The 25194-nt window shown below is 39.0% G+C and overlaps 1 protein-coding gene across 4 annotated transcripts in view; it reads right to left on the reverse strand.

Moving 5' to 3' along the window:
- Window positions 1–25028, reverse strand: part of EDA (ectodysplasin A) — a 435590-nt gene extending 410562 nt beyond the window's left edge. For 3 of the 4 annotated variants that reach the window (XM_025372254.1, XM_025372253.1, XM_025372252.1), the window contains exon 1: window positions 24391–25028. In XM_025372254.1, coding sequence (XP_025228039.1) covers window positions 24391–24786 — 396 coding nt within the window. In that variant the 5' untranslated portion in view covers window positions 24787–25028. Of the gene's footprint in view, window positions 1–20127; window positions 20179–24390 lie in introns of all 4 variants that reach the window. The other variant, XM_025372255.1, reaches the window with a different exon arrangement.
- Between the last annotated feature and the right edge of the window lie 166 nt (window positions 25029–25194).

The following is a 25194-nucleotide window of genomic DNA, read 5'->3' on the forward strand; positions in this document are numbered from 1 at the left end:
TGTTCTCACGGTTACCAGAAGGGCTAGAATTTATAAGGAAACTAAATAGAATCCATGTTGTTTCAGGTCCCAGACTTTGGAGTCAAGATAAATTTGGGTTTAAATCCCAGTTCTGCTACTTACAATCTGTTATTTAATCTCTCAGAGGCTGTTTTCTCATCTGTAAAATGGGGATAATATCTACTTTGCAGGGAAATTGTGAAGACAAATTAGAATATATGTAAATCTCTAAGTCCAATGGTTGACACTTTGGCCCATGGTAGATCCTCAAAAATCCAAACACCCTAATTCTCCTGCCAGGCCTGGTGTTAGTACATAATGGTGACACATATTTTGTTCCTTTCAGACTTCAAGAGCTGCCTATCAAATGCCTAAATATCTGCTCTCCTTACCCCACTTCACTCTAAACCCTCATTTTCTTCTTTGGCATCTCAGCAGCAGTGTTCATCCAGCCTTTGTCTCTGGAGTGCCAGAAACAAGGGAGCCAGTCTCAACAACTTATGAGAGGGGAAGATGGTTGTGCTGCGTTCTTGTGTGCCCCTCCAATTGAGGGCCACTCAATTCAAGGTAACTCCACACCCATACCAAACTGTCCTTTGAATCTGAAGAGAGATCCACTTTGAATAGTACCATTTTAAGATTTACCATTTAATTTATTCTTCAGAGTTCTACAATTAATAGAAAAATAAGTAAAATAACTAACGTTTCTCACATACTATGTGCCAGTAAGTGTGCTGAACATTTTACATATATTATTTCATTTAATTCTTACAAGAGGCTTCTGAGATTATTGCTCATTCAACACAAATATTATTATTTATAATCAAATATTGATTAATTAGGAATATAACAGTAAACAAAAGACACAAAAATGTCAGCCCTCATGAAGCTTACTTTCTATCATGGGAGTTATCACGAGAGAGGTTAAGTAACCCACAGATTGTCACCCAATAAGTAACAAAGCCAAGAATCAAAAGCAGGTCTGTGAACAAAATAAAAAGACCAGAAATAAATCCTCACATATATAATCAATTGATCTTCAACAAGGGTGCCAAGACCATTCAGTGGGGAAAGGCCAGTCTTCTCAACAAATGGCATTAGGAAAACTGGATATCTACATATAAGAGTGAAATTGGACCCTTACCTTACACCATATACAAAAATTAACTCAAAACAGTTCAAAGACCTAAACAAAAGACCTAAAACTATAAAATTCTTAGAAGAAAATATAGGAGAAAAGTTTCATGAAAATGGAAATTTCAAGATTTCTTGATATGATACCAAAAGCACGCACACAAAAAATAGATAAATTGGACTACATTAATATTTAAAATCTTGTGCATCAAAAGATATTAACAACAAAGTAAAAAGGCAACCCACAAAATGGGAGAAAATATTTGCAAATCACATATATGGATAAGAGGTTAATATCTAGAATATATTAAAAAAAAAACTCTTACAACTCAACAACAACAAAAATAACCTGATTAAAAAATGGATAAAGGACTTTAATGGACATTTCTCCAAAGATATGCAAATAACCAATAAGCATATGGAAAGATGCTCAATATCATTAGTTTTTAGGGAAATGGAAATCAAAACAATAATTAAATACCACTTTACATACAATAAGATGGGTATAATCAAAAAGATAGTAACAAGTGTTGATAAGGATGTGGAAAAATTTGGAACCCTCATACACCTCTGGTAAAAATGCGAAAATTATTCAAAAATTATGGTAGACAGTTTGGTGATTCCTCAGTAAGTTAAAGGTAGAATTACCATGCAACTCAGCAATCCTACTCCTCAGTATGTACCCTAAATGAATTGAAAACAGGTGTTCAAATGAAAATATGTACACCCATGTTCATAGCAGCATTACTCACAATACCCCAAGGTGGAAGCAACCCAAGTGTCCATCCACAGATAAATGGGATAAACAAAATGTGGTATATACATACAATGAAGTATCATTCAGCCATCATAGGAATAAAATTCTGATACATGTGACAACATAAGTGAACCTTGGCTAATCTGAGTAAGCCAGTCATGAAAGGACAAATAGTGTATGACTCCACTTACATGAGGTATTTAGAGTAGCCAAATTCACAGAAAAAAGTTAGATTAATGGTTGATAGGGACTGGGGGGAGGGGAGAGTAGTGAGTTGTTTAATGGGTAGAAAGAGTTTCCATTTGGAAGGATAAAAACATTCTGGAAATAGATAGTGGCAATCATTGCACAACATTGTGAATGTACTTAATGCTATTGAACTGTACACCTAAAAATGATTAAAATGATAATTTTACATTACATATATTTTACCACGATAAAGAAATAAACAACAATAAAGCAGGTCTGTGACTATTTAGCTTATGATCTTACCTACATAATAGGCTTACAGTACAGAGACTAGAAGTTACTGCTCAGACTAACCCAGAGAAAGTTTTGTTCAACACATTCATGCTTCTGTAGAATTGGGGTGAAGCCATAAAAAGCATTCAGAGCTCTTGGCATCATCACAATGCTATTTGAGAAAATCATTTGCACAGTTATCAAGCCCTAAATGCATTACTGAAGACCAATTTTAAATGAGCAAGGCTAAATAAAAACCCTTACTACAAATGGCAAAATGGCTAACTGGACTGTAAATGATTATTAGGAAGTTCTTTTTAAAACAGCTCCCTCAAACTGGGGTTAAAAACTGTTACATGAGTTTTCCCAACCTAGCCAACATTCAAATTCCAAGTACTGAACTATTCATGAACTTCTCTTGCTTGTATGTCATGGACCCATTATTTGGAAATACTGGCTGCCTCTAGTACAACATGATTGTTTATTTCTTTTCTTGTTTTTTGTATAATTCATTGGCAAAGTGTCAACATTATGGGGGTGGGCAACAACAGTATTTCTTAAGAAAGAGAATGTAAAATAGGCTTTCCAGGTAATTTGGGGATTTGTATTGATCTTTGCAAGGAGTAGGAGAGCCTAAAGTATTAAGACAATGGAAACATTTTTTAAGTGAAATACTGTATGATAGCTGTAGCCCTCATATAATCGGCAAACATCTAATATTGGAAACGTGATAGAATTCAAGTACCCATGAGAAGGTTCTCTAGGCATTTACACTATTGGCAACCTTTTTTCATTGCCTCCACCACCACCACCACCAAATAACCATGAATTTCCTGCTAAGACTAACCAAGCATATCCCCCTTTGCTTGCTCATTGTCTCTTTAGTAAAGCACAATAATGATTAGAACACTACTACTACTACTACTACTACTACTACTACTACTACTAGTAGTAGTAGTAGTAGTAGTAGTAGTAGTAGTAGTAGTAGTAGCAGTAAACATTTAGTGAGGACTTACTATATGCCAAGCACCATGCTATAAGTTAAGTTTCATATCCATTGCCTCTTCGAGTCTCATAACAACTTTATCAAGTCAACATCTTATTATCTTTATTATAGATGAAGAAATGGAGAAGACTAGTGGGAGACTTGTAGTAAATGGCAGGGTTGGGATTCATATCCTGACTTCAGGCTACGAAGTCCATGTATCTAACTGCCATGTAGAGTACCACTCCACAATCCTCCACTTAGAATGGAAAATTGCTTTACAATAGTATGTTCTGTCCTCAGTCTGCAGATTTTATATCCACAAGTCAGTTACAGAACCCAGTCTCATTAATTAAACAGCCTGAGGCAGCATTAACTCATCTATCTGACACAAGTCTTTCCCAAGGCAGCTGGTTCATTCCATTAGCCCAGATTCCAGGAACAATTTCAGAGTCCTCCTTTGCTCTCTAATTCCTTCTTTTCTTTGACTCCACACCAGATAACATGCTCAGTTATCTGAGGAATGAAACCTCCCATTTGTTAATAAAAGGCAATGAGAAAACACAGATCTATATATAGGTTTGCAGCACAGTCATTTCCTAATATATCCTTCTCTATATTGAAGTATACCTGTGGACTACTTGGCATACATAACTTTTGCACTTTTATATTTCTTCCCATCCCCATTGAATATTCTTCTTAGTGAGATTATTAGGGGCTCCTGAGTGACGATTTATCATGAATGCTTTAAAATTCACTTGCTTGAAGGCAGAGGGCCTGGATAAGACAGTCTCTTGAAATTCTTTTCAGCTCTACTATTGTGTGATTTCCCAGGGCAATGCTAAAAAAATTGCTGGTTGAAAATTTTGCTTGTCCTGCCCTTCCAATCCTCGTCCCACTTATGACAATGCCACAACCTTGCAACACCCCACTGGAGCATGATAGAGAAAGTGAGGTGGGATGTCTGACAGACAGAACGCAATTAATCTTGTTTTGTTCACTTCACATAAGTTCAGGTCCCAAGAAAAACATAATCCTCTCAATAAATAGAAAGCTGTGATAACAAAAAGTTATAGTAGCAAGAAGAAATAGTTTCCTTGAACATATTCGGCCTAGGGATTCATAATAAAGTATCACATTCTAATTCCTTCCTTCAAAAGCTTGAACACCAAAAAAAAAAAAAAAAACACAAACCACGAACCAGTTTGAGCACCTATGGTGTGCGTGACATTGTTCTAGGTATTGAGGACATAGTCATATAAGAAAGGGTTTAGTAGAGAAGGACTTCGGTTTACTAGAGAAGGCAGACAAGTTAAATAACATGCACAGATGTATTAGGCCATTTTTGCACTGCTATTACTATAAAGGAATACCTGAGACTGTGAGACTGGGTGATTTATTAAGAAAAAGAGGCTTAATTGGCTCACAGTTCTACTGGCTGCACAAGCATGGTACCTACATCTGTTTGGTTTCTGGGAAGGGCCTCAGGAAGCTTAAAATCATGCTGGAAGGTGGAGTGGGAGTAGGCACATCATATGGTGAGAAAGGGAGCAAGGAAGAGGGGAAGAGGTGTCACACACTTTTAAATAACCAGACCTCATGAGAACTCACTATCTCAATGACAACATCAAGCCATTCATGAGGGATCTGCCCCCATGACTCAAACACCTTCCACCAGGCCCCATCTCCAACATTGGGGATTATGTTTTAACATGAGATTTGGAGGGGAAAAACATCAGAACTATATCAGTAGAGTACAGTGTCTTACAGTTAAGTGCAGTGACAGGAGTAAGCATAGAATTTTGTAGGAACTCCAAAGAGCATACATTTCAGACTTGGCAAAGAATAGTCAAGGAAAGTTTTTTGGAGTAGGTGACACTCAAGTTGAAAAAAAAAAGTAGAAGTTAAACTAAACTGGGTTGGTAGGGGCCTCTGAGGTAGTAAGTATTGAAATGAGAGGAGAAATCGAAGAAACACTAAAGAGGTAGAATCTATAAGATTTGGTGTTAGCAAGATCAGGAGTTCGACTCCAGCCTAGCCAACATGGTGAAACCCCGTCTTTACTAAAAATACAAAAATTAGCTGGGCAAGGTGGCAGGCGCCTGTAATCCCAGCTACTCAGGAGGTTGAGGCAGGAGAATCGCTTGAAATCAGAAGGCGGAGGTTGCAGTGAGCCGAGATCACGCCAGTGTACTCCAGCCTGGGCAAAAGAGTGAAACTCTGCATCAAAAAAAAAAAAAAAAGATATGGTGTTAGAATGTGAGTGGGAAGGAAGTGAGAAGGAGTAATCTAGAACAATTCCCACTTCTGGCTTAGATAAGTAAATGAATGGTAGTACTACTCACTGAGATGAACAGGAAAGGAGAAGCAGGTTTGGGGTAGGAAGGTGATAAATGCAGTTTAGGATAAATTGATTTCAAGTTGCCTACGCTATACTCAAAAGATTTCCAATAGAAATACTACTGGAGCCCAGTGGGTATGAGGCATAGGAAAGAGGTCTGAACTGTATATACTGTAGATCTTGGCTTCAAAATCATTCCTACATAGATGACAGTTAAAAGCCATGAATTTTAAAGAGGTCACGCTGGGAGAATATATAAACTAACAAGAGTAAAGAAGCCAAGGGTGTAGACCTAGGAAAGAGTGTCATGTGTCACTTAAGATCGGGGATACATTCTGAGAAATATATAATTTGGTTATTTTGTCATTGCGTGAACATCATAGAGTGTATTTACACAAACCTGGATGGTATAGCCTACTACACAGGTATGGCCCATTGCTCCCAGGCTACAAACCTGTATAACATGTTACTATACTGAACACTGTACATAATACTCATAAAGTCATAGATAATTGTAACATAATGGTAAGTATTTGTATATCTAAACATATGCAAACATAGAAAAGGTAATGCATTGTACTACAATGTTGCAACAGCTATGAGACATCATTAGACAACAAAAATTGTTCACCTCCATTATAATCTTATGGGACCACCCTCATTGTACATGTACTTCATCATTGACAGAAACATCATTATGTGGCACATGACTGTAACAACATTTAAGAGATACGTAGGAAAGAACCTTCTAAAAGAACTTGAGAAGGAATAGTCAGAGAAGTAGGACAAAAAAATAAGAAAGCCTATTGCCATGGAAACCAAAAGAGGAGAGGGTTCAAAAAATAAGGAGGCCGGGCATGGTAGCTCATGTCTGTAATCCCAGCACTCTGGGAGGCCAAGGTGGGCGGATCACTTGAGGTCAGGAGTTCGTGACCAGCCTGGCCAACATGGGGAAACTCCATCTCTACTAAAAAAGAAAAATACAAAAATTATCCGGGCATGGTGGCACAAGCCTGTAATCTCAGCTACTTGGGGGGCTGATGGGGAAGGATCCGCTTAAGCCCAGGAGATGGAGGTTGCAGTGAGCCAAGATCATGCCACTGCACTCCTGCCTGGGCAACAGAATGAGACACTGTCTCAAAATAAAATAAAAATAAAGAACTACAACACATAGAATGGGAGAAAATATTTGCAAATTTTATCTCTACTAAGGGTTTAGTATGCAGAATACATTAAGAACTCTTGCAATTCAAAAATTAAAAGGCATATGATGCAATTTAGAAATGGACAAAGGATTTGGATAGACATTTCTTCAAAGAGGATATACAAATGGCCAATATGTATATGAAAAAATGCTCAATATCATTAGTCTTTAGGGAAATGCAAATCAAAACAATTAGATAACACCTTATGCTCAGTAAGATGGCTACAATAAAAAAGATCATAACAAGGGTTGGCAGGGATGTGGAGAAACTGGAACCCTTATACACTGCTGGTGACAATGTAATATGCTTCAACAATTGTGAAAAATAGCTTGGTGGTTCCTCAATACATTAAACATAGAATTAACATAGGACCCAGCAATTCCACCACTAAGTATATACCCCAAATGAATGGAAAACAGATGTTTAAACAAAAACCTGTACACCTCCATGTTCATAGCAGCATTATTCATAATACTCCAAGGTGGAAACAACTCAAATGTTCATCAATAGACAAAATATATAAACAAAATGTGGTATATCCATACAATGGAATTTTATTCACCTGTAAAAGGGAATAAAGTACTGACACATGTTACAGCATGGATGAATTTTGAAAATATTATGCTAAGTGAAGGAGGCCAGACACATAAAGCCACATATTACATGATTCCATTTATACGACATGTCCAGGATAGGTAAATCCATAGAGGCAGAAAGTAGATTAGTGGTTGACAGAGGATGGGGGAAAGAAGGAATTGGGGAATGACTGCTAATGAATGCAGGGTTTCTTTAGGGGGCAATGAAAATGTTCTTGGATTAGACAATGGTCACAGTTGCACAACTCTATGAATATACTAAAAACCAGTGTTTGTACACTTTAAAAGGATGAATTTTAAGTTATGTAAATTATATCTCAATTACAAAATTCTAAAACAAAATTTAAACTTCATAATAAACATTCACTGAGGAACATTAATCATTGAAATAACTATCCCCAGTAAATTCATAATGTCAAGTGGCTTTCTCTGCTTATTATCAAAATTTTTTAATAATAAAATAAAAGACAGAGAAGTAAAATATGATTAGAATAAATGTATCCCATTAAATTTTACAATATGAAGGTCACTGGTGAGCAAGCACATACTCTTGGGAGGAGGACACAGAAACTGAACCACAGGACAATTAGGTATCAATGAGTGGTTAAAATGTAAAGATAGCAAGTTTATTCCACTCTTTTTGGAAGTTTAACTATTTAGAGAAGTAGGAAAGGGTAGTTTTAGGAAGATTTGGGTCAAAAAAGGTCCCCCCCAAAGATGAGAGGTGAGCATGACTACATGCTAAGAAGGAAAAAAGAAGTTTGAGAGAGATCCAAGATACAGGATAGGAAGAAAATGACTAAGAGAAAGGACTATGAGATAGTAAGAGGGGAGAAGATCCAAAGCTCAGATGAAAGGACTGGTCTTGAACCAAAGGAACACATTTCCTCTATGGAGACAGGAGCACAAGAGTGGGGGCAAATGGAGTAAAATCCATAGGTGGTATTATAGTGAGCGAGGGAATGTATTTGCAGGTGATGTCACAGATAGTCTTGATTGTTTTCAGGGAAGTAGGAATCGGGCTTTAACAGCTGAAAGTGAAGTATGTCTTAGAGCAGGAGGTCTGAGGACCAAAGTGAGAGTACAGAATTGCTGCTGAGTTCAGAAGATCAAGCTAATTCAGTTCACAGAAAGAAAGATTGCTAGGTAACTAAGTATCCAGCAGAGGTTGGGGCCTGAATTTGTAGTGACTGTAATTGGTTATTCTCTGCAGTCCTATTCAATAGTCTTTCATGTAGAACTGGTAAAGTCAAATGGTAGGGCTGACCCTAGACTGAGGTTTTGTTAAGGCAGGGGGACTGGGGACAGAGACTCAGGAGACTTGAGGTAAATTGCAAGAGGGTGATTGGAGCAATGGGCCAAAGAATATAGACTGTAAGACAAGAAGTCAAGCCAATCCCACAAGAGAATGTAGGTTGGTTGACCACACATCACATGGCTACTGCTCTTTGATTTTACTGGGAAGTAGAAGGACTTGACCCCTTTGGCTTCTCTTGTGGGATACAAGCGCCTAGATTTCCTATTACACCATCCAATAATGGAAAGGGACTACTCCAAAAAGAAACTGCAATGGTATTAGGAAAAGAAAATGACAGCTAGGTGCCAATAAATGACAAATAAATCACAATTTCATATTATAAGGTAGCATACTATCACAAGAACTGTCATAAAAGGATATATAGTTATAGGCCAAATAAGTAAGGTCCATGGACTCTAAGCCTTTACCTAAACTCACCCTCCACTCTACTCCACTCTACTATTTCCAAGTCTTTTGCTGATGCTGCTAACCACTGCCCAGAATGCTAATTCCCAATTTCAGCCTTCTCTAATGGGAGGAACTTATTTTATCTTTCTGTCTCCTACAATGCCAGGTATAGTGTCTGGCATATCATAAATGCAGATGTGGTTCAGATGAAATAGAAAAATATTACTAAGGGTTAAGCTATTAGGAAAGGCTTCACAGGAAAGTATAACATTTAAGCTTGTCCTTAGAGACAAAGGAGTATTCTACCACACACACACACACACACACACACACACACACACACACACACAAAAGATTTTAACAGGGGGAAAGACACAGTGGCAATGAAGGTAGGAATGTGCAGTAAGAAAACCAATCTATATATAACTGGGGGTTCTTGTTGGAAACAGTACATAATGCTGGAAAGCCAACACTGATATAGGTCTTGAATTTGGCATCTGGACTATATTCATTAGGTCAGTGATTCTCAAGGAGCGGGGTGTGTGGCAGGAAAAACTGAAAAAAAAAAGCATCAGGAATTCTTCTTTTTTTTTTTTTTTTGAGACAGAGTCTCATTCTGTCACCCAGGCTGGAGTGCAGTGGTGCAATCTTGGCTCACTGCAACCTCCACCTCTCAGGTTCAAGCCAATTCTCCTGCCTCAGCCTCCTGAGTAGCTGGGATTATAGGCATCCACCACCACGCCCAGCTAATTTTTGTATTTTTAGCAGAGACGGGGTTTCACCATGTTGGTCAGGCTGGTCTCGAATTCCTGACCTCAGGTGATCCACCCACCTCGGCCTTCCAAAATGCTGGGATTACAGGTGTGAGCCATTGTGCTGGGCCAGCATCAGGAATTCTATTTAGCTGCAACGATAAATTGTTAGTGTTTGAACAGAACTTAAAAGATCACCAACTTCAATCTCCAACATTTTACAGATGAGTAAACTGAGAGCCAGAAAGGTGAAATGACCTACCTAAGGTGAACCAACTTAACTAGAGGAGAATAACTAAACACAGACCTGGGACCACTACTACTGTATCCCAATTTCCAATCTAGTTACCCCTCTACAACTTGTGGAAATAAATTATCAGAGGGCCAGGCTGAAAGAAAGCATTTGTAAATACAAAAAGGGAGTATAACATAAAAGCATGATTTGAAAAAATACAGTACCATTACCAACGCCTGTGAATTTATGTCAACAGACAGGGCAACTATATGGAAAATATAAGGTAGTAATTAGTAAAAAGGTTTTACATAATTAACGAGATAAAGAGACAGATTTATCAATAAGTCCTCTAAGAAATAACCACAAGACTTTATATTTTTCACATATATTTCTGTTTGATCCTCAAAAAGACAGTGCGAAGGAGACAGGGAAGGTATTGTCTTTCCCATTTTACAAATAAGGACATTGAACTGTGCTAGTTGGTTAAGAGCCAGAACTTATTCCAGTACTCTTTCTACAATCTCCAGGATAACAAAGATCTCCAAAATAGACCAAAATGAGCATGAAGCACTCTGGTTTAGCAGGTGGGAGCCAGACTTTGTGAATGAATAGGTAAAGTCAGGGGCTGAGAAGAAAATGGGTTAACTGGAAATGTAAGAGTGTAGTTTATGAAACAGTAGTAGTACTTGGTCTTATGTTTTGAACTGTGAATCACATTTCTCCTAGAAATTAAATGCTAGAATTCTAGCATTTAATATTCATATGCAAACACATAAAAACACAAGTCAGTCCCTCCATTTTCTCCCCCTCCCCTTCCTTCACTCCCTCACACAGACAAACACAGACATGTACATAACCACAACCTGGGCTTTTCCCTAAACCTTTATTATTTGGAACACCAGCATATTTTGTGCCATACAAGACAAACAGAGAGAGTCCTGACCTTAAGGGCTTTCCCACATTTACACCTTTAAATGAGTTATTGTTAAAAATACAAACAAGAAGGTTAGGGAACTTTGATATACGATGGGGGTATATGGGGTTTGTGACTTGAAAAGAAACTTGGGTATGGAGCCTCTCGTGACCTGGCACGTGAGTTAGAATCTAAAAGCCAAGAAGTTGAGGTACCTTCAGTATTCAGGGAGAAATGAATTCCAAAAGCATTTTGAAGGTAAGGACTTGCTGTGTTGAGGAAATCAAGAGGTATATACCAGGTCAAAGTAGAATATTAATACTTGTTATGTGGAAGGCTTTTAAAGATCTGAAGGAGGGAAAGGAACTGAGGAAGGAAACTCTAGAATCTAATAAACCTTCTGTGAGGGTGCTTGACCTTAAGCAGGGCTCTAAAAGGAAAGAAGCCCTAGTGATAGACTCCATTAATAATCACCAGATCCTTAAGGTAGCATGATAATCCTCACAATCAATGTGTACAACTATATTTTAGAGTCCAATATTAGGGGGAATGTTTCAATACCTTAAGATTCACTTTGGTATTTAACTAAAAGAGTACAGTTAGCATTGTAGGTATAAGAGCTATAAAGGAATGTAACACTCAGTATCTTCAAAAACCTTCACATCTAGTTAAGGAAACAAGAGCACCTACAACATAGCACAGTGCGGAATGAGGAATTTAGGGTGCTGGGATGGATAGATGGGCAAGGAAGAATGCACCCAAGAGTTAAGGTTTAAGTTGAGCTTTGAAGGACCTGGAGGGGTCCAAGAGACAGGTTGGAGGAAAGAACATTCTTCTTTGGGGGAACAGGTAAACGAAGGCCAGAATGCAAGAGGCCTGTCAGTCTGGATAAAACAAGGTTCAGACAGAGAATAAAAAGAAGAGTGGCAGAGTAGTTCAAAACCAATTGCAAAGGGGCTTAGAAGGCCAGTTTAAGAAGTTTGAACTTTATTCTACAGGCAGTAGGGAGATAACAAGGTTTCTGATGAGGAAGTGACATGACAAAATAGCTCTGGAAGCAAAATAATCTAGCTGAGGTGTATAGATGGACTAGAGAACAAAGCAACTCTCAGCTACACAACCACTGTAGGAGTGAGGTAATAAGGAGCTGAGAAAGAGTCACAGATTTTCTTTGTTGGGAGGCACCTTGAAGATCATCTAAGCCAAATACAGCCAGAGTGATAGCAGTGGGACTAGAAAGAAAGGGAGTGATGCAAGAGACATCATGAACACTGTAAATCAACATCACAAAGTAGGAATCAACTTAACAATTGATTGCTAAATATAGGTAGCAAGGACAAGGGAGAAGTAAAAATATAATGCCTTCCAAGTTTTATGCATAAGTGATTGAGAGCATGAAACCAGGGTTTACTTTTGTAAAATTTGGTGTGTGTGGTGGGAAGGGGAGGAATGAAGATAAGTTCAGTTTAGCTTACTAAACTTGAGATGTCAGCTGGGAATCCAAACAGAAACAAGCTGCACCAAAGGATTTGTCTAATGTCATTAAGGACGAAGTAAGTTTGTACTCCTTCATTGGTTCTGTTAGCTGAATCTGTCTTGAGGATACAATCCCCCCACTAGCATTATCTTATACCAAACAGGGACTCAATGGAGTGGGGGTTGAGTCGAAAGAACTCCTGAAATCTACTCTTCGCCCTTCTTTCCCTCAGTCTGACTAGTTGTGGCAGGTATTAAGGTCCATCCTTACAGAAGAAACCCTCAGAGTTTCCCCAACTTAAGCATTTAGACTACATAGCAAAAGTGCTTTTGCAGCATGCAATTTTTCTAGGCACAGAGCCTTGTGGATTGATCCAAAACTGTTACTCATGTTCAAGCTTTCATTGTCCTTGTAGGCCACTGGTGTGGCAGGATGAAGTAACAATAACAATCCACAAACCACAGAATAAAATTGAGAAGTAATTTCTTTTTGAAAATCAATTTCATTGTGGCTGTTTGGTTTCAATTCCTGCTATATGCCATCACGCCAATAAAAACTACTCTTCATCTCTGAAGTGCAGGTCCACTGACAGGTGGATATACATGGAGAAAATTACTCAACAGCCTATTATTTTAAAGTGGTTTCAGCAGCTAGCAGCAAGCGAAGTCCCCGGGAAGCCACAAGAGACAGGAAACCACCCTCTTTCTTGGCTATTCCAAGCACACAGCACTATCACCTGGCTGAGGAAATGGCAACTGAAATCTAATCCCTCTCCCCCCAGAGTTTATGAATTGATTTTCCAAATGGTATTTCACAGTGGTGTTCATTAAGCATTCACTACCACCCAAGCTCATGGTCTAGTGGCCTTCCAAAGTAGCTTCAGTAACATAGGTGATACAGACCTAACAATCTGTAACAGGGAAGCTGAAGTTAGGCATGGGGAACCAAATTTCATCTTCTTTATGCTTTTATTTCTTCCTTCAGAGCAGTAAGTTCTCAAATGGAGATGAGCAGCAGCATCACCTGAAAACCCTTTCTATAAACTATATATGCCCATGGTCTCACTCTACAGACTCTAATGATGTATGTCTGGGTGTGCCCAGGGACGTGCATATCTTGAAAAAGTTCTCCAGGTAAGACTACTACGCATCCCTGGTTAAGAACCACTACCACAGATGATCTGTATGATATATTTTAACCCGACAATTCTGAAAAAATTCTAAGTAGGATCTGGGAATAGCTAGTTAGCTATTTCTATCGGAGAGAATAAGAGTAAGAGACAGAGAGAGAGAGGCAGGGAGGCAGAAAGGGAGAGGGATGTAGAGAGGAAAAAAGGGAAAGAGAGGAAGAGAGAGATGATTCTGGGCCAAGCTTCTTGATTACTGCCCACTCTAGTGCAAGTACCTACTGGGCCCCACATGCACCCTAGGTTCTGACCATACTAAGCCATTCACAATTCCATAAATCACAGAGTCTCACTTTGCAGTGCTTGGCAAAATCACCCATAGAGCTTTATTAAATTATATATGACTAGACTTCCATCCTTGAAGCTTCTGATTCAATTGATTCTACATTGGGACCCTGGACACATCTGTTAGAGGGAGAAATATCTGAAGTAAATGGAACAGCCTTGAAGATTCTCTTCCTCTAAAGATAGGTATCATTCAGAAACAACCAACGCCCCTTACACATTTATTCACCATCTTCTATGTGCCAGACACTTAAAAAAATAACTACTTTATATAGATATAATTCACATACTGTAGAATTCATCCATTTTAAGTGTACAATTCAGTAATTTCTAGTAACTTTACAAATTGTGTAACTTCATGATATCTCTTGCATCATTTTCTTTACTTCTAGTTCCACTGCTATAACCCTGGCTGTGGTGAACCAGTTTTAGAGTATTTTCATCCCCAAGAAGTGCCCTTATGCTCATATTTAGTTAATCCTAATTCCTACCCCCTGCCCCAGGCATCCACTAATCTAATTTTTGTCTCTATATATTTGCCTATTCTGGACATTTCATATAAATGGAATCATACAATGTGGTTTTTCTTGTGACTAAATTCCTTCACTTAGCATAATATATTTGAGGCTCAGCCATGTTGTAGCATTATTCATAATTCATTCCTTTTAATGGCTGAAAAATATTGCATTGTATAGAATATTATATCACATTATACCACATCAGACATTTGAGCTGTTTTACTTTTTGACTATTATTAATAATGCTGCTATGAACATTCAATGTAGAGGCTTTTGTGTGAACATATGTTTTCAATTATCTTAGGTATATGCCTAGGAGTGGAATTGCTGGGTCATATTGTAACTCTATGTTAACTTATGGAGGAACTGACAAACTGTTTTACAAAACAGCTGAATCATTTTACATTTCCACTAGCAATGTATGAGAGTTCCCATTTCTCCACATCTCCACTTCTTATTGTCTTTTTCATTATAGCCAGTCTAGTGGGTGCGAAATGGTATCTCATTGTGGTTTTAATTTAAATTTCTGTAATGCAAAATGATGTTGAACATGTTTTCATGTATTTATTTAGCCATTTGTGCATCTTCATTTGTGGTAAAATATCTGTTCATATCTTTTGCCCATTTTTTTGTTTGGTTTTTCTTATTGTTACATTCCAAGAGTCCTTTGTAAATTCCTTCGAATATAAGTTATTTACCAGATATGTGTTTTCCAAAGATTTTCTCCTAGTCTGTTGCATTTCTTTTCATTTTTCAAGGTTTTCTTTTGGAAAAAAAAAAGTTTCTTTCCAAAACGGTTCATTTATTTTTTAGACTATGTGTTTGGTGTCATATCTAATAAATCTTTGCTCTCCAAGATATTAAAGATTTTCTATGTTTTCTTCTAAACATTTTATTGTTTTGGTACTTACATTTAAGCCTATGATCCATTTTGAGTTCATTTTTGGGGTATGGTCTCTAGTGAGTATCTAAGTTCATCTTTTTTGCACGTGGATATCCAATTTTCCCAACACCATTTATTGAACAGGGTATCTTTTCCCCCCAACTAATCATCTTGGTATTTTTGTCAAAAATCAATTGATTATAAACGTAAGAGTTTATTTTTGACCTCTCAATCCTATTCCATTGATCTATATGCCTGTCCTTATGCCAGAACCACACTGTCTTGATAATAGTAGCTTCATACAAACTAGGTTTTCTTATTCCTGGATGTACCATGTTCTCTTTCATCTCCAGGCCTTTGCACTTGCTGTTCCTACTGCCTAAAACAGTCTTATCCTAGATAATTCTTACTTACTTTTTAGGTTTAAGCTCAGAAGATGCTTTGTCAAGAACATGTTCCTTGATTTCAAAAGTCATGGTCAGGTACTCCTCCTTAGTGCTTTAGATTATCCTATGATGAACCCTACCATTGCTTTATGAAATTGTATTATATGTGCCTGTTTACTTGTCTGTATGCTCCACAATGGCAGAAATCCCCTCTAATCTGTTCAATAGCTGCTTCTCCATTGTTTTGTACAGTGCATGATACATAGGAGATGATCAATAAACATTTGTTGAAGAAATGATAAGCTGATTCTGCTTCTAGTAATGGAAGCAAAAGTAATTTGGGCTAAATTTCCTGCTTAAAAAAACACAAGAAAATTGGGGCAAGATATAAATGATACACGTTTCAAGATATCTGAGATCTAATAAAGTAATGCAATATTATAAAGCCAAAATGCAGGATAAAAAGAAAACTGAGAGAGGCTGTTTTTCTCCTAAGGTCATTGGCTGATATAGTAGAGTCAGCTGAGAGAGAGAGAGAGAGAGAGAGAGAGAGGAGCTTCTGACAGACTCATGAAGCTACAAGAACAAAAGTTGGAATTGAGGACCCTTCAAAGAGGGGGAACTCCCAAGGGAAAAAAAAAGCCCAAGCCTTGGATTTCAACTTAGAAGGCATAAATACTAAAAGGAAGGGTAAGTCAACCTTCACTTGGATTGAAGAGCAGCTTTAAATTATCTCAGTCTCATATTGAATTAAGGAGATGTGAGATTGCTAGTGTCTCTAACCATGTGCCAGAAGTGAGTATAAATCCTTTCTAGATACAGATAAAAATAACTGAGGCCTCAAACCATCTCTACTATAATTTTTTATATATAATGTCTACCATTCAATCAAAACTAACCAGGAGAAAGGCAAAGTGATAGAAAATTAAGACAAACAATAGACAATAGAAACACACCCTCAAGGATTGAAATAATGAGTAATCAAATGAAAATTTTCACATAATTATGGTCAGTATGTTAAAAGATCGTTGATTGTGAATTTTGGCAGAGAACCAAACACTATTTTATAAAAAGAACCAAATGAAAACTCTAAAAATAAAAAAAAAATGACAAATTATATTAAGAACTCAATGAGTGAGTTTAAAGGGAGTTTAGACAAAGCTGAAGACAGAATTAATGAATTGGAAGTTAAGTCACAGGAAAATACCCAGAATGTAAGATTATAAAAATATGCATCCATGTGTTCTAGGATGTCTGTGATTTCATGTTTTACATGTAAATCTTTGTTCCATCTGGAATTCATTTTAGTATAAGAGGTGAGATAAGGATCCAGTTTTACTTGTCTTTTTTTTAAACCCCCAAAATGGCAAGTCAGTAAATCCCAATACCACTTATTGAATTAATCTACCTTTCATGGGAGCCCTTTAAATAGAAACTTCTCCATTGCACATTTTAAATGGTTCAGTTGATACAAGTTCTATATATGGTTTATAAAATTCCTATTTAAAATGTAGTTCGGGAAACAGCTATATGATTGCAAACAGTTATCTAACCCCTCTGGGTCTGTTTCTCCACATGTAAAAATAGAGACAGCAGTATCTACCTTGCATTGTTCTTGTGAAGATTTTTTTTAAATAAAGTATGTAGAGGCAACTGTCTCAAAAAGAAAAAAAAAGAAAATACCCAGAATGAAGTATAGAGAGAAAAAAAAGGATAGAATATAGAGAAAAGTATGTAACAGACATAAAGGATGCTGAGAAAATGTCTAAAACAGGTTTGCTATCATCTGAATGTTTGTGTTCCCCCCAAAATTCATATGTTGAAATATCATCACCAATGTGATGGTATTTGATGAGGCTTTTAGGGGGCAATTAAATAATGAGGGCAGAGTCCTTGTAAATGAGATTAGTTTCCTTTTAAAATAGGTCCAAGGAAGTGCATTTATCCCTTCCACCACGTGAGGATACAGCAAGAGTGTGTCATTCTATGGATCAGGAAGAAGGCACTCACCAAACACCAAATCTGCTGGGCATGTTCATGGATTGGAAAACTGAATACCATAAAATGATGAGTTCCCCCTAAATTGATTTTTAGATTCAATGCAATCCCAATAAAAATCCCAGCACGTTTCCTTTTTTTTTCTTTTTTGTGCAACATGACAAGCTGATTCTAAATGCAAAGGGCCAAGAATATCCAAGATACTTTTAAATAAGAGGAACAAGGTAAAAGGACTTGCTTTACCAGATAATAATAAAGTCCAGTGATTAAGATTGTGGTAGCGATGCAATGACAAAGAGACCAACAGAATAGAATAAACAGTTCAGAAACAATCTTGCACATATACAGGCACCTGATTTATGACAAAGGTGATGCTGTAGAGGACTGGGGGAAAGATGGTCCTTATAATTAATGGTACTGGATCAGCTGGATATCTATATTTTAAAAAATGAAGCTCAGTTTCTGTATCTTAGCATACACAAAAATTGATTTCAAGTGGAGTATAGACCTAAATGTAAATGTCAAAAATATAAAGCCTCTAGAAGATAATATGGGAGAATATCTACAATTTCAAGGTAAGAAAATATTTCTTAAATGGGACATAGAAAACGCTACCCATAAAGGAAAATACTGAAAAATTAAACACATTAAAATTAAAAACTTCTGTTCATCAAAGGATACCATAAAGAAAGGTAAATCACAGATTTGGGAATGGCTTACAACATAAAAAATACAAAAATAGTTCATATTCAGAGTATATAAAGAATCCCTACAAATCTATAAGAAAAGGACAGACAAATTAATAGAAAAATGGGCAAAAAACTTGTATAGGCACTTCAGAGAAGATATGCAAATGCATAATAAACATGAAAAGGAGCACAACCTCATCAGTCTTCTGAGAAATGCCAATTAAAATCACCGGATATTACTACAAAGCCACCCACCAGAATGGCTACGTTTAAAAAGACTGGCAATACCAAGTGTTAGTAAGAATATGAAACAACTGAAATTCTCATGCATTGCTGGTAAGAATGTAAATTGATACAATAACTTTAAAAAACTGTCATTATCAATAATGTCAAAAATATGCATCCCCTATGACCCAGCAACTCCAATCCTAGGTATACAAGCAATAGAAATTCAAGCATATGTAACCAAAAGACATGTACAATAATATCCACAACATCAGCATCCGTAATAGCCCCAGACTGGAAACAATCCGCAAATTCATTAAATATAGGGTAAATAAACTGTGGTATATTCAAGCAATGAAATAATATACAAAAATACAAACAAATGGCCGGGCATGGTGGTTCACACCTGTAATCCCAGCACTTTGGTACACTGAGGTGGGAGTATCGCTTGAGGCCAGGAGTTTAAGACCAGCCTGGGCAACATATAGAGATCCTGTCTCTATAAAAAAATTAAAAATGAGCCAGGCATGCTAGCATGTGCCCGTGGTCCCAGCTACTCAGAAAGCTGAGGTTGGAAGACCGCTTGCGCCTGGGAGGTCATGGCTGCAGTGAGCCATGATCATGCCACTGCACTCCAACCTGGGTGACAGAGCAAGACCCTGTCTCACACACACAAAAAATACAAATAAAAACCTATAGCCACATGCAGCAACCTGAACGGATGTCACAAAAACAGTATTGAGCAAAAAACTCCAGATCCAAAAGAATACACACTGTTTTATTTCATTTATATAAAGTTCAAAATGAACAAAACTAATGAACTAATCCAACTAGCACTATGTCAGGCACTGTGGAGAAACATAAAAAAACTAATCTATGGTGTTAGAACTTGAGAGAGTGAGGAGGATATACTGATAACAATAGGATATAAGTAGGAGTTGTGGAATATAATAATGTTCTATTTCTTGACCTGGGTGCTGGTGACATGAGTATATTCACTTTGTAATGATTCATAAAATTGTACAAATATGATTTATATACTTTTCTGTGTATGAGTTATACTTCAATAGAAAAGGTTTTTGATAAAAGAAAGAAATGAAATGAAAAGCTAAGTCCTGAGTATTTACAGAGGAGTCAGATAAAATGGTCCTCTACAGGCAAGGTAGTTTCTCTTGGTAATGTTCTTGGGAATTAAATGGCTTCAGAGGTAAGATATGAGACCTAAAAGCAAATAAAAGAAAACATCAAACAATATATTACAGGAAGCTTTTTGTACCATCTTAGAGAGAAGATGTGAAACTGGGAGACTGACCACATGGTTAAGGCCCTTCTCCATTTCACTTTCTAATTATTCTAGAAATCAGTGAAACATTGCCAGTGGAACTATTTACTCACCTAAGCATAGCTGACAGGTCACAGGCTTAGCAAGACCTGAGGAAAACAGGCCTGTTACAGAAAGAGAAAATGTCTTTGTTTTACATAAACACGTCCATAGTCCCAAAATAATATTCAACTCAACAAGTATTTGAGTACAGTAATTGTAACTAGCACTGTGTCAGGCATTATGGAGAAAGACAAAAATGAAGGCAGATTTCTAAGGAGCTCTAATGTAAAGACATAAAATGTATTTAAAAACAACAACAGCAATAACAACTAAAGAATGATTCTAAGCAGGATATGGTGGCTGGGTTGCAGCAGAGTTAGTGAGAGAGAAAATGGGATGGGAATAATGAAGCAAGTTGATCAAAAGTTCTGTATTTAAACCCACAGTAAATGTATTTTATCTAGATCCCACCTCCATTAAAAAAAAAAAAAATCCTTGGATTTATTCATTGTGCTCACCTTGAATCACCTCAAATGATTCCTAGTTATGTTCTTGATCAAAAAGCCTTAACACAGGTAATGTCAACTCTGGATACACTAATGGTCTATCTAGTTATGTCAAGCAACGTTTTGTAGAACTTTAAAGGTTGACATCTATGACATCACCTCAAATAATTAGGAACATACTCCAAATAGCCCTACAGTTTTAAGTAAATCCGTATTGATCTACCCATAATTTTGACTATTACTTGAGACAATGAGTTGAATAGGATACTACCTTTATTTGCCTCCTCTTGAAAATAATTTTTCAAACATTAAAAAGTATCTAATACTTAACATTGTGTCTGGCAAAGCAGGCTTTCTATTTATTGAACTGGATTGTTAAGTTACACGAATATATTAACCATATTCATCTCGCTCATGGTTTGGTAGACTTTGATCATATTCCTCCTTCAGCCTCTTTCTATCCAGACTGAGAAAAAAACTAGAAAATCCCTTCATCCTTTTGATCAATTTAATGGGGTTTCTGAGGACTTTTATCAGCTGTTAGGCTTTTCTTGAGGACCAGTCACCAGAATTTCCTGTCTGATTGTAGAAGCAAATCTGCTTTTGATCTTGTACATGGAAAAAATAAGTGTTTTGTAAGTGTGTTGTTGTTTTTGACACCCTTCCTGATGATACCCACTACATTCTTGGCCTTTGAGGACCACAATCACAACTGGAGCAACATCTCCACAGAATGATCAACAGTGATTTTTAGTTTGTTACGCTGACAATCATATTACTGTATATTGTCCTAATTCAGACACAAATGAGATATCCCTTGCTCTTGAGATAATCTCCACCAACTATCCAGACAAATCTCAGCTACTTGGCTGCTCCAGCTGAAGGAGATGATTGATTACAGAAGGTCTGATGTGACTCTCTCACTTTATCATCAGCAAGTGTGTCCCTCCTGGGGAGACTTTTCTAACATTTCACATGGAGAACTGTGCTAATCTCTCTGCTCTGTATCCTACCTGCCCTAACTTCCTTGTGTGCCCTGCTTAAAAAGTTTTTAAATTGAGAGATGATATGCACACATCTACAGTGATTTCCAGGTCCCTTTCTTGAGTCATAACTGAGAGCCCAGAGCCCATCATCTCATAAGTATGAATAGGTTTACTTTTGCCTACCTGCATGAAGTGTCTCTGACTGTTCTGCCCACTTGGTCTCATGAAAGCTTCCTGCAGTTTACTGTCATCAGCTTGCCTTCACTCCTTGCAGATAAACTAGTAAGAAACCTGAATGTATTGCCCGTTGAAGGGTGTATATTTTTATCTTTCTTCCTCTCCATCCAAGATTTGCTGTAACAGCAGTTGTTTGTGTTGAAAAACTAAAATATAAAAATATGACCTACGTGGCCAAATCCCACAAGGCTGTTTACTTCCTTATTTACCGAATCAGAATCTGTCAGCACAATGTAGAATTCTGAGTGTCAGCAGATACTGAAAATTAAATGTCCCTGTAAAGCCAGCAGAGGGTGCACCAGGGCACTAGAAATTTTACCCAAGCTTGTAGCAGTATTAATTTAATACCCAATCAACTTTTTAAAAACTTACTTTTGTAAACTAAAACTAATATACAAGATAAGATACACAAGTTGAATAACTTAAAATAAACTTAAGTTGAATTTGGGCTAAAATTCCTTCAAAGTATACTCCAAATCTGAAAGTGAAGTTCAGGAAGAATAAGGAATACATGGTTAAACTTACTGTGGTCAAAATACAGGTAGAGTAGAACAAAATGATGCAGATCTGAGCGCTCTACTTTGCAAAAGTTCTAATATGGAGCTCCATCTTGCTCCCTCGCAAAAGGTCCCAGGAGGTAGTTGAGGGAATGGGCACTGAACTAGGAGTTAAGAGAGCAACTATCATCCCAGTTTTGACTCTAGTTATGTGACCTTGGGCAAGTCACTTTCCCATTAGGGCCTATGTTTCCCAAGGGAATCAAACAAAATGGACTCATATAAGCCCTTCATAACTCTAGGAAACTGATTCCAACTGATGTCAACAAATGTAAAGAGCTAGTATCCTTGCTTCTATTGCTCAAAAATATTAAAACAGAAAGAATAAAGGACAGAAGGTAGGAAGCTGTGTTTAAACCTAGAGAGAACTATTTTAGTGCCACACAAAGGGCAGGTAACTAAATGCCATTACACACCTGTAAGAGTTTCATGCCATCACAGAAGCCCTAGAGTACAGCTGTTCTGCTAATCCCCAGTCTATAAAAGCGGCTCTGTCCATCCTGAATGCCAAAAAGTCTTGGCCAACATTTGACTAAAGAAGTTTAATTTTTTCATCTTTTCACAGAATATCAATGTTCAGCTGCTAAATATTTCTACTGGGCATTGGGGTGTGGGGGGAGTGGCAGTAGATAAATAAAAGGAGTCAGAATCCTAGTTAATTATCGTTTAGCTACAATGTTTAAAGTTTCAAGTATGAGAAGCATGTCTGCTGATTCTCTTCTTTGATAAGCTGTTATATAAATTGGAGTGTGCTAGTAAGACATTTTAAGGCTCAAGGCAACTTTACAACGGACATCTTCTTTGTTGTTGTTGTTGTTTGTTTGTTTTTTTTAAAGTATCAGTCCTAACATTACATTATGATCATGAATGTGATGTCTCTATCAAGTGTACCACTTTAGATGGGAGGTCAAAGTGGCACAAATAATGTTTACAGAGTTGTGACAATGACTCTGGATGTGGAAGTAAATATAGAAGGCTTGGGTCCCTCACCTCAAGGAACTTATTTGTACAACTTGCTCTCTTCCCTAAGAGGTACAATTTTACTATTATTCTTTAGCCACCTCAAAAGGATCCTTGGATGCTTCTCCTAAGTTTCACATATGGCAACGAAGACAATATTTACATTACGTGAACTAAATTTACTTGAATAAAGAGCTAGAAAGAGTGGAAAACAAACGCCAAAGCTAATAGTTTGCTAATAAGGGCACAAACACCATAAAGGCTGCAAAAACAAACAAAACAAAACTGCTCTTGGGGGACTAGTCCTGAGTAATTATTCCATTGGCAGATTCCTGTTCTCAAGCTAGCAGTAGCAAAAGCGCTTCCCACCCACCCTTCCCACCGCACACCTACCCCGCTTAAGAATCAGAACCGGCATGCAAAGGGTGAGTTTTATTTCCATAGATTTTTAAAATTGCTGTTCAGAAGTTGTCTAGCAAGACGGCATATTTCTACCAGAATTCCTCAGGGGCGCTGATCCTCACTAGAACGCCGAGGACAATCAGTCTCAAATTGCAGGTAAGTGTGAACAAGCCCACGTTCTGGTCAGCGCACAAGGACCCGCGCTGAAAATGCGGTTAAAAGTTGTTTCAACAGGCGGGCGTGGAGCAGTTATTACAGCTGTTTACAGCTCCAACTCCAAAGGGGAGCCTGCTGGTTCTGGCATCAGCTCTAGACACGAAAAAACAAGCACCGCGGGCAGAGAACCTCATCACGAGCAGAAGGGCCAAGCCGTTAGTCGGCCGGGGGGCAGCGCAGGCACCTCCTCGACGGGAGCTTCGCCAACTTTTCTCCAGGCAGCCCGCAGCCAGGGGCCGCGGGCGCGCGCTAGACTTTCCAAGTCAAGGGGTCCCCAGGGAGTCCAGATTGGGCCAGGGACCGAAGACAACCTGCCCTGGGCAACCTCTCCCCTGCTCGCCTGGTCCCTCCCTGGTCCTGCCCTCTAAATTGGCTCGAGGTGGCAGAGTGCCCCCAGGCCCCTGTGGCGGAGGGCCCTCGCCCTACCCGCGAGGGGAGGGGGCCGCCGCCGCCCCTACTAGGTGACTCACCTGGTGCCCGTCCTGGGAGTCAGAGGGGAGTGCAGCTTCTCCCGGTTCCAACGGCTGCTGCTGAGGTGACGGCTGCTCAAGGTGAGTGGTGATGGGGCTGTCAGGGTCGAGGCCACCGAGGCTGCTTAGGGTGCCAGAGGTGCCAGGGGTGCCCGAGCCGCCAAGGCGGGACTCGGCTCCCCGTTCCCGCCGCAACTCCGAGCGCAACTCTAGGTAGCAGCACAACGTCAGCAGGTGGAGGGCCAGCGAGAGGCCAAAGAAACCCAGGAAGAGCAGGCAACTGTTCCCTTCGCCCGCCCGGGCAGGGGCCCCGCGACACCCGCAGCCCTGGCTCCCTCGCTCCCGTGGCGCTGCCGCAGGCAGGAGTTCCCTGCGCTCCACCTCCGGGTAGCCCATGGCCTCCGGAGACACCCACTCTCTTGAGGCCCGGGAGCCGCTGCGTCTGCCTCAGCCGTTCACGACCTCTGACAGGCGGCTACTGTCCTGCCATCGGCTGGGGGCTGCAGGGACCCGTTCCTGCGCGACGGTGGCTGGGCGGGACGGAGCAGGGAGCAGCCGCATGTGCAGCTCCACTCCGAGGGGTGGGAAAGGGAGGAGGAGGGGCGGGAGAGAGGGGAGGCTCGGCCCGCCGAGGGAATGAAGGAGGAGGTCCCGGCCGACCCCGCCCCATCCCTCAAGCGGCTGCCGGGACGCCCAACCACGGGGCCGCCAAGCCTCGGCGCCCCGCCCCGTGCCGTTCCAACCGGGCCTCCAGCCGCGGGGCGGGGCCTGGGGGCGTGAGGGTTCGCCTCTGTCTGGCCGCCC

Source organism: Theropithecus gelada, chromosome X, assembly GCF_003255815.1.
Source record: "Theropithecus gelada isolate Dixy chromosome X, Tgel_1.0, whole genome shotgun sequence".
In the NCBI taxonomy this organism is placed as follows: Eukaryota; Metazoa; Chordata; class Mammalia; order Primates; family Cercopithecidae; genus Theropithecus; species Theropithecus gelada.